General features: G+C 43.2%; 1 protein-coding gene across 2 annotated transcripts; it reads right to left on the reverse strand.

Moving 5' to 3' along the window:
• Positions 1-11213: 11213 nt before the first annotated feature.
• CARTPT (CART prepropeptide) lies at positions 11214-14027 on the reverse strand. Of its 2 annotated transcripts, XM_061393314.1 has the most exons (4): positions 13746-14027; positions 13132-13346; positions 12623-12706; positions 11214-11757 (listed from the first exon to the last, which is right to left on the reverse strand). In XM_061393314.1, exons 2-4 carry the CDS (start codon positions 13288-13290, stop codon positions 11650-11652), a joined length of 351 nt encoding a protein of 116 aa, XP_061249298.1. In that variant the 5' UTR covers positions 13291-13346; positions 13746-14027; the 3' UTR covers positions 11214-11649. The 2 variants fall into 2 exon arrangements, with proteins under 2 accessions (XP_061249298.1, XP_061249297.1); XM_061393313.1 differs by having other exon boundaries at positions 13132-14027.
• Between the last annotated feature and the right edge of the window lie 931 nt (positions 14028-14958).

Genomic DNA, 14958 nt, shown 5'->3' on the forward strand with positions numbered 1-14958 from the left:
AGATACAACTCAGGACTAAACAACAGCAACAAGCACCTGGACTGAGAAGACATCTCAGTAAAGGTGACCCCCCAGCTCCTCGCTAAAACAATAAACAACAGCACATTAACACTGGTACTCAAACAGAATCTTCACCTGCTTCATTTTATCCAATTACGCCTACTTTCAGCTCTTCTCTCTCTCTGTGAAGGAAGAGTTCAAAGGAACTCAAGGCAAAACGCCCACTCCTGATTCATTTATGAAGTATGGTCTGTTTGCACCAAGTCTGCATTGGAGGGGGAATTACTTTTCCCTTTTCCTGAGGGACATCATTAGCAGAGTGATAATTAATGAAAGGCTGCAGCCAGGGTTTGGTAAATGATTAATGGTTTCAATCACCCAGACGGCAGACAGCCCCTGTGTGCAGTTGTCCCTGGCGACGGTGTGCAGAGCTCTGGGCAAACAGGGGTGGTGGACAGAGAACCAGAGCCATGTGTGTAGTTCTGCCTCCCAGAGTCTGTACACACAGACTCAGCCTTTCCCATCCAAGCAGACTGGGTTTTCACACATGCGTGCGCACTAAGTCACTTGTCCAACTCTTTGTGACCCTATGGACTGTAGCCTTCCAGGCTCCTCTGTCCATGGGATTTTCCAGGCAAGAATACTGGAGTGGGTTGCCATGCCCTGCTCCAGGGGATTTTCCCAACCCAGGAATCAAACCCGCATCTCTTGCATCTCCTGCACTGGCAGGCTGGTTCTTTACCACTAGGCCACCGGCTATAGAAGTGTTCCAGGATTAAGACTGGAGCAGGTCCCTCTGGCAGATGGTGGATACTATCAGATTCTCCCCATAAAATGGCCAAGTGGGAATTAGGCCTGGTCTCAGGGACCTGTTAGAACCCTATGGGGAAGCAGTGGTAGGTTTTTACAGCAATCACAGATATTGGGGGCCAGAGGGTAAAACTGAGAACTGCACTAGGAAATCAGTGTCAAACTGTAGCTGAAGGGTGTTTCACAAAGAGTTATCAGAACATGTATATATGGCTGAATCCCTTTGCTGTTCACCTGAAACCATCACATCATTGTCTGTTAATCGGCTATATCCCAATATAGAATAAAAAGCTTTTTTAATCAAAGTGTTATTAGAGTCAACAGGTTGGAAACAAATGTCAGGATCTGAGATACACAGACAAGAGGAACTACAGGCAACCTGGGGAAATGACGGTGAAGAGGAACAGGTGAAAGGAAAGATGATCAAGACACATCCCAGGGGACAGGGACTCAGTCCCTAGTGGGAATCTTCCTTCCTCCCTAGTCCACCTGCCGGGTCCCACTTAAACAGAGCCCTTTTGTTACATAAGATCATAAGCCCCTGGAGGGTGGCACCTTGACTGTCTTCTTCTTTGCTCCATCTCTGGAGCCCATCACTGTGCCTGACACAGGGAAGTGCTCAAAAATGTTTGTTAAAACAGACTCACAGATATAGAGAACCAGGGGTTCCCGAGAGGAAGAGGGAAGGAGCAAGACAGGGGTAGGGATTAAGGATTACAAACTATTATGTATAAAATAATTAAGAAACAAGGATATACTGTAGACCCCAGGGAACACAGCCAAGATTTTATAGTAACTTTAAATGGAGTATAATGTATAAAATATTGAGTCACTATATTGTACACCTGAAACTAATATGATACTGTAAATCAACTGTGCTACAATTAAAAAATGTTTGTTAAATAACGAATAAAGGGATAGATGAATGGATACAGCTATCTTACCACGCTAGATATTGCCTAAGGGAAGAAATGATAACCATTTTTTTCAATGAAATCACATCCATTGTTACTTTGAGTAAGAATTTATTGAAGAATTCATCAGTGAGTTGGAAAAGAAGGTTTCTAATATACATAAGCATACACCAAGTAACTAGATAAATGCTCATTAGATATTTATATTCTTCCCATAAATTCCTTTTCCAAATGTCTCCTTGTTCCTCAACACAGCACACAAGCACTCTCTCACTCTCTCTCCTTCTCTCTCCTCCTACCCTCACTAAGTGCAAAATAAAAACAAACAGTTCTTTCCATACTGCATGTGTTTAAGAAAACCCCTCCTCCAATCATGATGTGATTTGAAGAATGAGAGATGTCACTCCCACATGCCATCCCAAGAACCCTTGATATTCTTTCTCCCTTTGCAGGTGTGTGCTGAGCCTTTGAGATGCCCAGGCAGAGGCAGGCTCTAGCAAAGCATGAAGCAGATAAGGCTGGTCCCAGTGTGTCCCTACAGTGCCCTAACACCTCAGTCTTTCTGTCATCACCAAAAAAAGAGGCTATGGAAAACCCACCCTAATGTAAGCATGAGTAATTGGGTGGCCTGGGCCTTTCAGGAGTATTTGCTTTTTACATCAGAACCACAAAAAATGGGAATTTGGGGAAATGTCTTTTGTGGGGACTGATCTAGTGAACAGAAAGTGAGTTACTGAATAAAACCAAACCTATGAATTAGAGAACCACCTCAAAAATTTCCCGCAGGACTCAGAGGGAAACTATCAAGGTGAAAAGGAGAAAAGATATAGTTCACATAAATATAGATATAAGAGATTCTATATTTATATAAAAGGAATCCCAGAAAGGGAACTAAACAAACAGCAGAGAAGCAATAATCAAAGAAATGAGAAAAATACCTTTCTCTTAATCAAAAAAAATCTTGAAATTTTCCATTGAAGGGGCTTAACAAGATTCAAGCTAGATTATGGAGATAGATATACCTCCAAGATACCCTGAGTGATGTTTCTGAAGTGTAGGAAATAATCTCTACTCAGAGATTGAGGAAGAGATAAGACTCCTACCCCAAAAAAATGACAATTATAGTGAAAGATTTCCCTTACCCCAATGCCAGAAAAAATAGATCAGCAGCATGACAGGAAGCATCTACATCAATTTTTAAAAGCCTGTTCCCTGAAAAACCAAAATAAACACAAATTCAAGTGTGCAAGGAATGAGAAACACAGTACCCAGAACTCCAAAAGTCACTAAAAGAAAGATTCTCGTGAATTGAAATAAATAACTCAAGAACTGAGACAATGTTAAGAAGAATCAATGATGAGCAATACCAGTAAAATTTAGAATGAAGTCCAGAAAATGTTTGCTATTGGTTGGGAGATTTAATGCAAATGTTAGTATATTATTGCTAAGATGAAAAAGGTAGAAAAATTTAAGTGTTTCAGTTACTTAAAAAGAGACTAGAAAGTGCCATGGAAGATACAAGTTTAAGATTCTACTGTAGGAGCTTCACTGGTGGCCCAGTGGAGAGTCCACCTGCCCATGCAGGAGACATGGGTTCAACCCCTGGTCTGGGAGGATCCCACCTTGCTGCTGGGCTACTAAGCCCATGTGCCACAGTACTAAGCCTATGTTCTAGAGCAGGGGAGCAGCAACTACGGATCCCCCTGTGCCCCAGCTACTGAAAGCTGCACACCCCAGAGCCCATGCTTCACAGCATGAGAAGCTACCACAATGAGAAGTCTGTGCACGGCCAGCTAGAGAATAGTCTTCACTTGCTGCAACCAGAGAAAAGCCCATGCAGCAACGAAGACCCGGCACAGCCAAAAATAAATAAAATTATATGAGATTAAAAAAAAAAAAGATTCTACTACAGGGAATTCCCTGGCAGTCCAATGGTTAAGGATGCCACACTTTCACTGCCGGGGCCCAAGTTCAATCCCTGGTTAGAAGTGATCAATACATTAGAAAATCTATCAATAAATTCACCACGTCAAGCTGACAAAGTGAAGGGCCAGGCAGCACAAACAGCAGGACTGGAGCAGCACTGTTGGGGGAAGTGTGTGATGGGGGCAAGGGCAGGAGCAGGGGTATGGTTTTCCAGTGGCTGCTCAGAACCAAATGGTAGCCTCTCAGAAAGGGATCCAGGCCCTTAGCTGTGAGAGGTATTAGCCGCTCACCTGGCGGGATCAAGGGCTATAGCTGTAGAAAATGGCAGAATCTTAGACCCCAGCCCTGATCTTTCCACCTCGGAATTCCTCCAAGATTGACTGCTCAACCACTAGCTTGTATCCACAGAGTCAGCTAGAGGCTGCCTACTTCTCTGGGAAGCAGATTAAGTCAGATCATTAAAAGGTAAGTAAAATATTAATAAAATTAATAGATTAACATAAAATGATTATTTCAATAAATACAGAAAAAATTCTTTGACACTTTATACTCATTTATTTTTAATTTATTTTTTATTGAAGTATAGTTGAATTACAACATTGTGTTAATGACTGCTGTGCAACAAAGTAACTCAGATATACATATATACGCGTTCTTTTTCATATTCTTTTCCACTGTGGTTTGTCACAGGCTTTGAATATAGTTCCCTGTACAGTAGGAACTTGTTGTTTGCCCATTCCGTATATACCATCTGAATAGGTTTTTTAAAACTTTTTAAATTGAGGGATGGTTGCTTTACAATACTGTGTTGGTTTCTGCCATACATCAACATGAATCGGCCATGGGTATACATGTGTCCCCTTCATCTTGTTCCTCTCTCTCACCTCCATTTTTGAAAAAAAACAAAGTAAAATCCCTTAACCTAAGAAAGGGTATGTATTTTTTAACACACACACACACACACTCCCTGTGAAGCTTTAGAAGCTCTGTCGCTGAAGTCAAGCGTCACTGAGAATGCGGGCTGCCACCTCCATACACTGACATTACACTGATAGACCTAGTCAATGTAATAAAGCAGTAAGTGGAAGCACAAGAATTAGAAAGGACTCGAAAACTACCCTTATTTTCAGATAACACAATCATCTATATAGATCATCTAAGAGAATATATAAACAATATTTAAAGCTAACAAATGGGAAAGTTCAGGAACATTACTGGATCTTGCCAGTCTATAAACATAGTATGGAATATTCCCATACACAAATCAACCAATTATGAAATGTGATTGAACTAAAAAGCATACATAATAGCACCAAAAAATACTAAATAATAAATCTAAAACTTAAAAAAATTCTAAATAACTAATAAATCCAAAACCTGTCTGAAGAAAATTATTAGTTATTTTAAAATTCAAACTTAGAACTCCCCTGGTGGTGCAGTGGTTAAGACCCCACACTTCAACTGCAAAGGGCACAGGTTCCATTCCTTGTTGGAAAGTCCCCCATGGTGTGTGGTGCAGCCAAAAAATAAAATAAAACTCAAACTTAAATTGAGGTGATTTCAGGTTCATTCTTTCTTTTTAAAGCCTGTGGTTCAAGTAAGTGAAAGTTGCTCAGTCATAACCAACTCTTTGCAATCCCATGGACTATACAGTCCATGGAATTCTCTAGGCGAGAATACTGAAGTGGGTAGCCTTTCCCTTCTCCTGGGGGTCTTCCCAACTCAGGGATCAAACTCAGGTGTCCTGCATTGCAGGCAGATTCTTTACCAGCTGATCCACAGGGGAAGCCCAAGAACACTGGCGTAGGTAGCCTATCCCTTCTCCAGAGGATCTTCCCTACCCAGGAATCAAACCAGGGTCTTCTGCATTGCAGACAGATTCTTTACCAACTGAGCTATCAAGGGAAGCCCATGGTTCAAGTAAAGTTGAAGCCAATTTGGATTGAAGCTTATTTGCTTTATTTCCCAGTTGCTCAAACATAGAATATTAGATGTGATCAAATAAAGTTGAGTTCAGCGTCCAAATATCTCAACTGGAGGGGGAGTCTTAGATGTCTGCCTGTTGGAAGCCCTGCAAGGCTGCCCAACTCATGGGGGCAGAGCCATGATTGGAAGCCAGGCTTCCTGCTTCCTCTGCAAGGCAACCCTGCCCTTACCTCTGTTCTGGTGAAACCACGCCTGAATTGGAGTCTGGAGCAAATCTAGAGAAGCTCCGGGTTCCTTCAAGACTTCAGTCCTTTCCCCCAACAAGCGTCTCTCTCCGTGTTTCCCTTCTCTGGCATCTTCCATCCTCCCAGCTTTTCAGACTCCTCATTTTATAAGCCTCCATGAGTTCAACGGCTTCCAGATGCTTCCACATTTCCGGATTTTCTAGACCAGTCAAATTTCTTCCCAAATTCTGGCATTTGAAAATAGAGATGCCAAATTCTGTTTTGTTAACGGAAGCATTAGGAAAACAACCACCATTTATTTTCACAATCATTAAAGAAAGAACATTTTAACACTGAAATTGGGGACTTTTCTGACAGTCAAGTGGTTAAGATGCCACGCTTCCAATATAAGGGCCATGGGTTTGATTTCTGCTTGGGGAAATAAGATCCCACATGCTGTGTGGTGTAGCCAAAAATAAAAATTAAAACATTTTAAAATGAACATTGAAAACATAGGGAATGTACATTTCAAAAGGATGAATTTTATTATATACAAATTATACCTAAAAAAACCTGAATTTTTAAATGCAAGTATGCTAAACTTTGAATTATAACAATTAAAAATCGGATATATCTAGCTTTGGCACCCCCACCTCCACACTATTTTACTACAAGAGAAAACACCATTATGAAAAAAACATTAATTTCCCATTGGGGAAACTACTGCTTTGGACTTTCCCCTGAATGATGTCTTTTTTGTCACTCCTGTCCATTCTTACCGCTCTTATCTACCCAAGCCCTCATCACTTCTTTCCTAGACTTCTGTGATAGCCTCCTGCCTGCCCTTTCTGTGCTCGTGTCTCCCTCTCTGGTCCCTCTCTTAGTGTGCAATCAGAGAGCTTCCTAAAACACAGCCCTAATCATGTCATTCTGCTACCAGGAATAAAGCCCTGGGCCCTTACCCACAGCCTGAGCCCCCTTGTCTCCTCCTTCACCAGTTTACACCATGTGGACATCACATGGACTCAGCGCGCAAGTTATTTCTTACTGCATTCCCTTTTCCCGATGTACTTCATTCACACTATTTCCCATGCCTGAAATAAGCTTTTCCAATCGTCACCTTTGAAATATACATTCTTCAAAGAATATTCGAATACCACTTGTGTCTTCTAAATTCATTTTTCTCTGTCTAGCGTTTGACGTATCACGTCATACGGTGAATCTCTTACATTATGGCAGAGACCTGGCTATTATCAATTTCTATATTGTGTACATATAATTACTGAACAGACAACTTGCTTCATCTTCTCCTAGCAGAAGACTTTACATCCTACTTCCCTTGGAAAACAGAAGCCATAAAATAGCCACCCCAACTTCTTGCCATCACACCTACAAAATCACCTGTATCTGTCCACACCATGTTCTCCCACCTTCCCACTCTTCCTACAAACTAATCTTTTTCTTGGCTCTGAATCCTATCCCCTCATCCCTGACCAAGAGCTTGCTTCATCAATTATCTCTCCTTTCTTCTAAATTTTTAACCTCTTCCTTTCTGCTGATTCTTCCTCTCAATAGTGCTAGGAACACCAGCTAGAAATATTCACACAAATTATTTTCAAGTCAAAATAATTTTGCTGACAGATTCTCAAGGCTAGATACCGTGAAGACCACACATATGCTTAGGAAGGTAAAGAAAACAAACTTTAGACACATTAGCCAGGTAAGAGAATCCTATTCTGGAGAAGGAAATAGCAACCCACTCCAGTGTTCTTGCCTGGAGAATCCTGCGGACAGAGGAGCCTGGTGGGCTGCTGTCCACAGGGTCGCACAGAGTCGGAAACGACTGAAGTGACTTAGCATGTAGCAGAATTCTATTCATCCATCACTGAGTCAAAGAAAACTGAAAGTTGGTGCCAGGACAACCCCCTCCTTACTCTCAGTCCCACTTTCCCATGAGATATCCGTGACCTGTGAATGTTCGTTAATATCACCTGGCACCTGATAGAGGCAACTGTGTACACCCAAGGGAACCCAAAGAACTATCCACAGGGGTAGCCCTTGTGCCTCTCCTCATCTGGCATTCATCTGCTAAGAGTCCTGGCTCTTCTTTCAGTTCCTCAAGCACGTCGACATCTATCCTGCCTTTGAATATGGCATAACCTCTGCCTGAAGCCCTTTGTCATTTCTTCTCCTTCCACTCTGTCTTTGACATGACTGGCTCCTTACCCGTCAACTCCCAGCTCAAATATCACCTTTCCTGGCTGCTCATTTGATATCACCATGTCCTTCATAGAATTTCTCATGGCTTATAATTTTTGTTATTAATTTTTCTTACCACTAGACTGTCAATCACTAGACTATAAACTCTATGAGAACGGGAATTATATCTATCTTACTTACCATTATGTTTTCAGTACCTAACATATGGAAATACTTGAAAAAGTGTGGAATGAATGAATTATATTAAAAATTAGCTCAGCGTTATAGTGGTTCTGGAAGAGGAAGCTTCGCAGAACCACCTGAGGTTCTTATTTAAACTAAACAATCCTAAACCCCCTTCCCTAACTACATTTCAAACTGTCAAAAAAAAAAAAAAAAAAAAGCTATAGCTGGACAGTTGTTAAAGCCATAAAAATGAATTTTATTCAGGACTATTGCAATAAGGGAAAAGAGACTTAGGTACAGAAGGGGGCGCAAGTCCAAATGAGCAAGTAGTAACTTATGGCCAAGGAACAGGTGGGAGGTTCATGAATGGAAAGTTACTAAGAGGTAAAAGGGGAGACTCTGGCTAAACTGACCTAACAAGCTCTTTAGTGAAGGAGGGGCCAGGGTGATCAGACATCACCTAGAGGGTGGTGAGGGTAAGGAACCTGATCATATTTGGAGAGTGATCAGATGTCCAAGGTGGGGTTTTTTTGATAAACTGACTTAGCAGGGCTCTCGGTAATATTATATTTTGCAAGGAAGTACACAGATGGGTCTAGGACAAGGTTCAGGAGCCCAACTAAAGTGGATCAAGCAAAGAATCTATGCCAATACCTAGAGTCAGATGTGCCATTTTCTGGATTGGGAGAGGGTATTGGTACACAAATAGAATCTGGGTCCCTCAGAGCCCTCCAGATTCTGGCACAGGGTAAGGGGTATAATATCAGTAATCATCACAGGAAGAGGAATGGTTGTGCGCAACTGAGAAAAGTCATCCATCAATCTTCACATGTCATCCCAGGCTCCTGTGAGAACCACTGCTCCATTCCTACACTTTATTACTCCTCAGATCTTCATGTGGAGGAGCTTGTCAATTCCCACACCCTCGATCTTTCAGCCAATCTCAGAAGGAGGAAATGGCGACCCACTCCAGTATTCTTGCCTGGGAAATCCCATAGACAGAGGAGACTGGCGGGCTACAGTCCATGGAGTCACAGAGAGTTGGACACAACTAAACAAGCACCCACTATTCACGCACAAAAGTCTCTAGGGAAGCTTCCATATGGGCAACAACTTTGATCATTTTAACTTTCTTGATCTTTAACATTCTTGTCCTCTCCACAGGGACCTTCAATCATTAAACATATTTAAACATTCTACTTGAAGAAGCACTCTTATACTGATAAAATGAGAAGGCAAAGTTACTTCTAACAAGCCACTTAAGTGTTGCCATCACCAATGTAAAATGTTATTAGCACTGTGAACTTAAAATCTGGGCCCCTCCAAAAAATTTTCAGAAAAAGTCGTTTCATATCCTGCCCACAGATTCTCCGTCATCAGTCTCCCATAAGTCCACACCCTTTAGTTGTATGAAATAAGAAAGGAGGGATGATATAGTAGGGGTAATGGTGAGGGGTACAAATTAAAGGGGTTTGGAACAATATTCTTAAAATATTTTTATTCTTTTTTTGAACTGCAAATTCTTCCAACACTTCTTGCTTTGGGGAGAAATACTGCAGGGTAAAATAGGAAGCAGTTCTAAGAGTTATCCCTGAGGGTCTTGTCTATGCAGTAACCAATGATTAAAACAGTTTCCTCACCTCACTTACTTAGGACTGACATGAATGGGAAAAGTTAAGGTACTCAAGAAGAAGATTAGAATTTCAATTGAACTGCTTTCTGGAAAAGCAGTGGACTAGAAATTATTTAATCACTCTTTTCAGTTTTTAAAAATTAAAATGCAACACATTTCAATCACAACTAAGCCTGGTATTCAAATGGAAATGTGACTCCCTTAAAATACATTGATCTAATTTCTATTAAAGAAAGAAGTGTTTTCTGGGGGATTTGAGAGTCCATACAGCCTGCTCAATTGCCTGGGGTGACACAGAGAGAAAAGACAAACCTTTTGAGAAATTAGAGCTGAAATCATGATTTAGGATTGATTGAGCTAGTCCTGTCTTCTGTCTTGGTGTCTGCTCCCTCCTCTGGGGAAAAAAAAAGTGATAATAGTATCTTGCAAGATAATTAAGAGGACCAGTCATGCTAACAGTAATAATAAGAGCAAAGGGCAATAAGAGTAAAGGGCAATTGTGTATGGCAATATTTTACACACCATATTCTAGATCCCTAAGAATCAGTGGAGGGACCTTATTTTTAAATTATATTTTTATGCAGGGGCCTCCTGAGTTTGCATTAGGAAAAAGCCACTCAAGATGCTTCTTCCTGAATATTATGTAGTTTGATTTACAGTCCCAGAAATGTGACCTCAGGTAAGCACTCAGAAACATTTAATGGCTCCTAAACTTTACATTTAAGATTTTTGTATTTCTCGAGTTGAACCTGCCCTCATCGATTTTCATTTGTTCCCTTCGAAACTGTTTACTGAAATGATCATTTTCCCCTTTGAATTGAGAATATTTCCAAGATTGTGTATCAAACAGTGGTAATTATTGGGTCTCACACTCTTAGAGCTGCTAAAATGGCTATTTACCTTCCTCTGGACATAAAACAACCCCCAAAGAGTCTACTTTTTTAACCAATGCATAACTTCTAATAAAGGAACTGTCAAAACAAAATTCTTAATTTTTCAAATTGCTCTTAATGTGACTAAAGGCTGAAATAATTTCTCTATTGTTCTCCCTGTTTAAGGGTTCTAGCTGAAGGTTTTAATAAACAAAATGTATCAACTCAACTCCAATCATCTTCATTTCATCTCTCTCTCTCTCTTCTCACACACACACACACAGCACCCACACACACATCCATACACACAAACACACATACTTCACACACCACTGCAATCAAAGGAAAATAATATACCAAAGTTTGTGCAGCAAACTCCTAATTAATGATGAAAGCTCCTCGGAGTCCTGGTGCTGTTTTCCCAGTGGACTTCTATTTTAAAAACATTTTTCTTTGAAAACAACAGCATGATTAATCCCACCATTCCTATCTAAATTATTTATGCAGAAACAACAATGCACAATGAGCAATTATGAAAAACACTTTATTATGTATAATTTGTACATGCTTCAATTTGTGATGCTTGGGTGATTTATTTTCCAGGTTGTGATGTCATCTGTCAAGATTTTACCTGATCTAATTTTCATCCTGTCATGCCACCTACAAAAATACAATTTTCAAAGTGAAGTTCTTCCTCTTTGCTTAAATATTCACTTTTAAAAGTTTGTCAGACAGAGAAAATAAGAATAGAATACTTTGTACACAGAGCCACACCATACAAGGCATTACCCTTCACACAGTAACATCTAATGTGTTCTTTTTATTTGGAAACAGCAGGAAGACAGCCCCCTTTTCCTTAGAGGGAAATGCAAACTTTGTTGCTAAAGCCAGACTCCAGGGATGAAGGTGTGGTCCCCTGGGGAAAGTGGGGAGGGGGCTTATGGAGAAGCGTGGGTGCCTCATAAGCACTTCAGGAGGAAGGAATTGCAGGAGGTTCCTCGGGGACAGTCACACAGCTTCCCAATCCTAGCTCCTTTCCGCACGGCGCACTGCTCTCCCGCGTCACACTGCAAACAACACAATGTATAGTCATGCCGCACAAGCACACCTGTGCTCCCAACAGGCGCGTCGCCCCATCAACAGAGTCTGCCTCTGGGGAGGGACAGATGAACCCTACCACACCACCGTGGGTCTAAGTGTAGTCAGGCTTGAAACAAGGAGAGCCTTGGGCTTGTTATTTGAGAGACAGAACATAAAAAGTAAGAAATTTAAATTATTAAACTGCTCCTACTGTGTTCTACCTTTTTCAGGGTACCTTTCCTGGGTCCTCCAATTGCTCATCAAAAAAAAAGTCAACCAAACCTTTTCATCTAAGAAATAAACAATAGACCTTGCAATCCTTGCTCCCTGTGTCCACCTTCTCATCCCAAGAAAAAAAAGATTAAAATGTGTGTGTGTGTGTGTGTGTGTGTGTGTGTGTGTGTGTGATTCAAGGACGGTGAACAGACAGGAATCAAGATTTTTTACTTGAACTTAGGTTTTTAAAAACTGGCAGTGCTTCAGAAGGCAGGAAGTAAATTAGAGGAACAAGAACTGACTAGATTCAAGGACTCTTCCACTCAGAGAATTCTTTGGGAGGTTTAAAAAAAAAAAAAAAGCGTATTTTCACGAAATACTGCTTTCCACAGAAACCCAAGGGCAGATTCCTGGTACCAGTTGTTTGATGTTCCAGAATGGCCAATCTATTCTTTAACTTTAGAGACCAAGAGAAAAGGGTTGACACAGTGGAAGCAAAGGGGAGCCCACGAACTCTGCAAATCCATTATCTGAATGAATAGCCACATCCTGGGAAGAAGCTGATGTCTAAGGAAGGTTCAAGGGGGTGCATTTCCTCGTAGAAAAGCATGGGGAGGGGTGACCCCAAAGCCTTACCATGGGGACTTGGCCATACTTCTTCTCATAAATTGGAATACGTTTACTCTTGAGCTTCTTCAGAACTTCCTGCAGCGCTTCAATCTGCAACACACCGCCCCCCGGATCCCCAAGTTGCCGCCTTGGCTGTGCGCCCAGCCCAGGTGCTCACTTCCAGCCCTAGTTATAACGAACCGGGGTACCACACACTCCTCCCCTGGACTCCGCAAAGAGGGACGTTCGAGGGGTGGAAACTTAGCGAGCGCTGTCCCACGTACTGACCGCAGGGCCAGGAGCCGCAGAGACTCCTGTTGCTCTGAGGAGCCGGGATCAGGGATTTGCTCCACAGACTATCTGGAGCCCATGGGCTCAAGACGTTCTTCGAGTGACAGCGGGAGCCGGGGATTTGTGCCCACCTCCCCGGACCCTGAATCTAAGAATCGGGGTGGGGAGGCAGGGAGAGAGAGAGACGCGTACAAAGCAAGGAATATCGCGGCAGCCAGGGGAGTCCGGGGCGAGGGGGTACCGACCAGCTCCTTCTCATGGGAGGCATCCTCCACGGCGGAGTAGATGTCCAGGGCTCGCGGCTGGAGCTCGGCGTCCTCCTGGGCTAAGGCGCCCAGCAAAGGTAGCAGCAGCAGCAGGGCGGCACCCAGGAGGGGCAGCAGGCGCAGACGGGGGCTCTCCATGGTGCTGAAACTCGGCGCTACTCGGGCACCCTGCGCTCCCACCTTTTATAGCGAGCCTGAGCCGGGGCGCAGGGAAGAAGGAGGGGGCGATGAAGGAAGGAAGGGGGTGTGGAGGAGGGTCCGGGTCAACCGTCTGTAGGCAGCGCTTCGCCGCCGCTTGACGTCAATGCCCGCCGGGCTCCAGGCGCCCCGGAACGAGGTTCTGCGCACAGATGGGCAAGAGCTCGGAGAACCGGGACCCTGCGCCCCCAAGTGCTGTCAGCCCCGCGGCAAGGGACGCTCCCCTAGGGGCCTGAGCTGAAGGCCAGGGGCGAGAGGTGAGGGATGGAGAGCGGGAGGGGACTAGGAAATGGAAAATGCCTTCGAGTCGAGGCACAGACTGAAGCACCCCTCCCCACCACCTAGCAGCCGAGGGAGTAGCAGGATCCACCTCACAGCACTGCCTTACTCCTTACCCCAGCCCCGTTTGCGGCACCAGGAAGACCGTGTTGCCTCCAGGCACGAACGTTTGCTGAGCACCTTACTAGGCACTCTGTGGTGGAGGGGAGGCAAATACAGTCCATAAAAAAAGAGAGAGAGAGAGAGAAATCACGGCCTTCCTCCTACTGGGTTCTTTGATGGAGTCTGTGTGGTAATGAGAAGAAAAGGAAAATAGACTAATCCCAACTCAGCAGCTACGTGGAGAGTGTAGGGAGCCAGATTCCGGCTTCAGTCCTGGCTCTACCCTTACAAACTGTGTGACTTAGGGCAAAATGAAAAACATATCTGATCCTCCCCCATTTTTTGTTTTGTTTTGGAAAAGTGGAATTTTAAAATGTACCTCACAATGTTTTCAAGAGAATGGAATGATAGATTAGGTATATAAAACCCCCGGCCCTTAGCACAATTAGCGCCAAGCCTTTCCTTTGAAATTTGAGGCTGACCAGATAAGTGACTGTGGGCAGTATCTCAGTTTTTCCTCAGGTCAAATGCAGCCATCCTTGGAACCCCTCCTACCCACTGCCCACCCCTGAAATCTAAGAAGTCTGACTAGAGAGAAAGCAAAGAGGGTGGGGAAAATGCAATAACCTAATTATGGAGTTATCTTCAAAGATCAAAAGTCAGTGGTGAGCCAGGTCCTCAGTGACTGCAGAAGACAATTTTTTCAGAGACTGGAGTTCCTACAGTATAAATGGAAATGCAATTCCTATAGGAGATGTTTTCCCACTTACCTAGAGGCTTATCCCACCTGTCTGTCCATCTGGCTTCTTCTTTCACCACACCCACTTTCTCTTAACTGCTCCTGAATCTATCCACTCTTGCCCAGCCCCATTGCTACCACCCTAGTTCTGGACAGCTGTCCCAACTTACTTCGTGCTTACCACCAGCTGCCACCCCATCTTCTCTTGCTTTCCTCTAATCCATAAGTCATCTCCAAGTAGAGTGTTCTTCCCCTTAAAGTACACTAATGGCTTCCCATTACTTTCCATACTAAGCATGCATGCTAAGTCACTTCAGTCGTGTCCAACTCTTTTTGACCCTATGGACTGGAGCCCATGAGGCTCTTCTGTTCATGGGATTCTCCAGGCAGGGATACTGGAGTAGGTTACCATGCCCTTCTCCAGGGCATCTTCCCCACCCATGGTTCAAACCTGCATCTCTTATGTCTCCTGCATTGGCAGGCAGATT

The sequence above is a fragment of the Bos javanicus genome, chromosome 20, assembly GCF_032452875.1.
Source record: "Bos javanicus breed banteng chromosome 20, ARS-OSU_banteng_1.0, whole genome shotgun sequence".
Classification (NCBI taxonomy): Eukaryota; Metazoa; Chordata; class Mammalia; order Artiodactyla; family Bovidae; genus Bos; species Bos javanicus.

Bases quoted from the DNA above. Each gene is read 5' to 3' on its own strand.
- CARTPT (XM_061393314.1), bottom strand. From the start codon at position 13,290: ATGGAGAGCCCCCGTCTGCGCCTGCTGCCCCTCCTGGGTGCCGCCCTG. The intron at 12,707-13,131 runs GTCGGTACCCCC...GGTGTGTTGCAG, and splicing joins CCTCCCATGAGAAGGAGCTG to ATTGAAGCGCTGCAGGAAGT. The intron at 11,758-12,622 runs GTAAGGCTTTGG...TGTTGTTTGCAG, and splicing joins AGTATGGCCAAGTCCCCATG to TGTGACGCGGGAGAGCAGTG.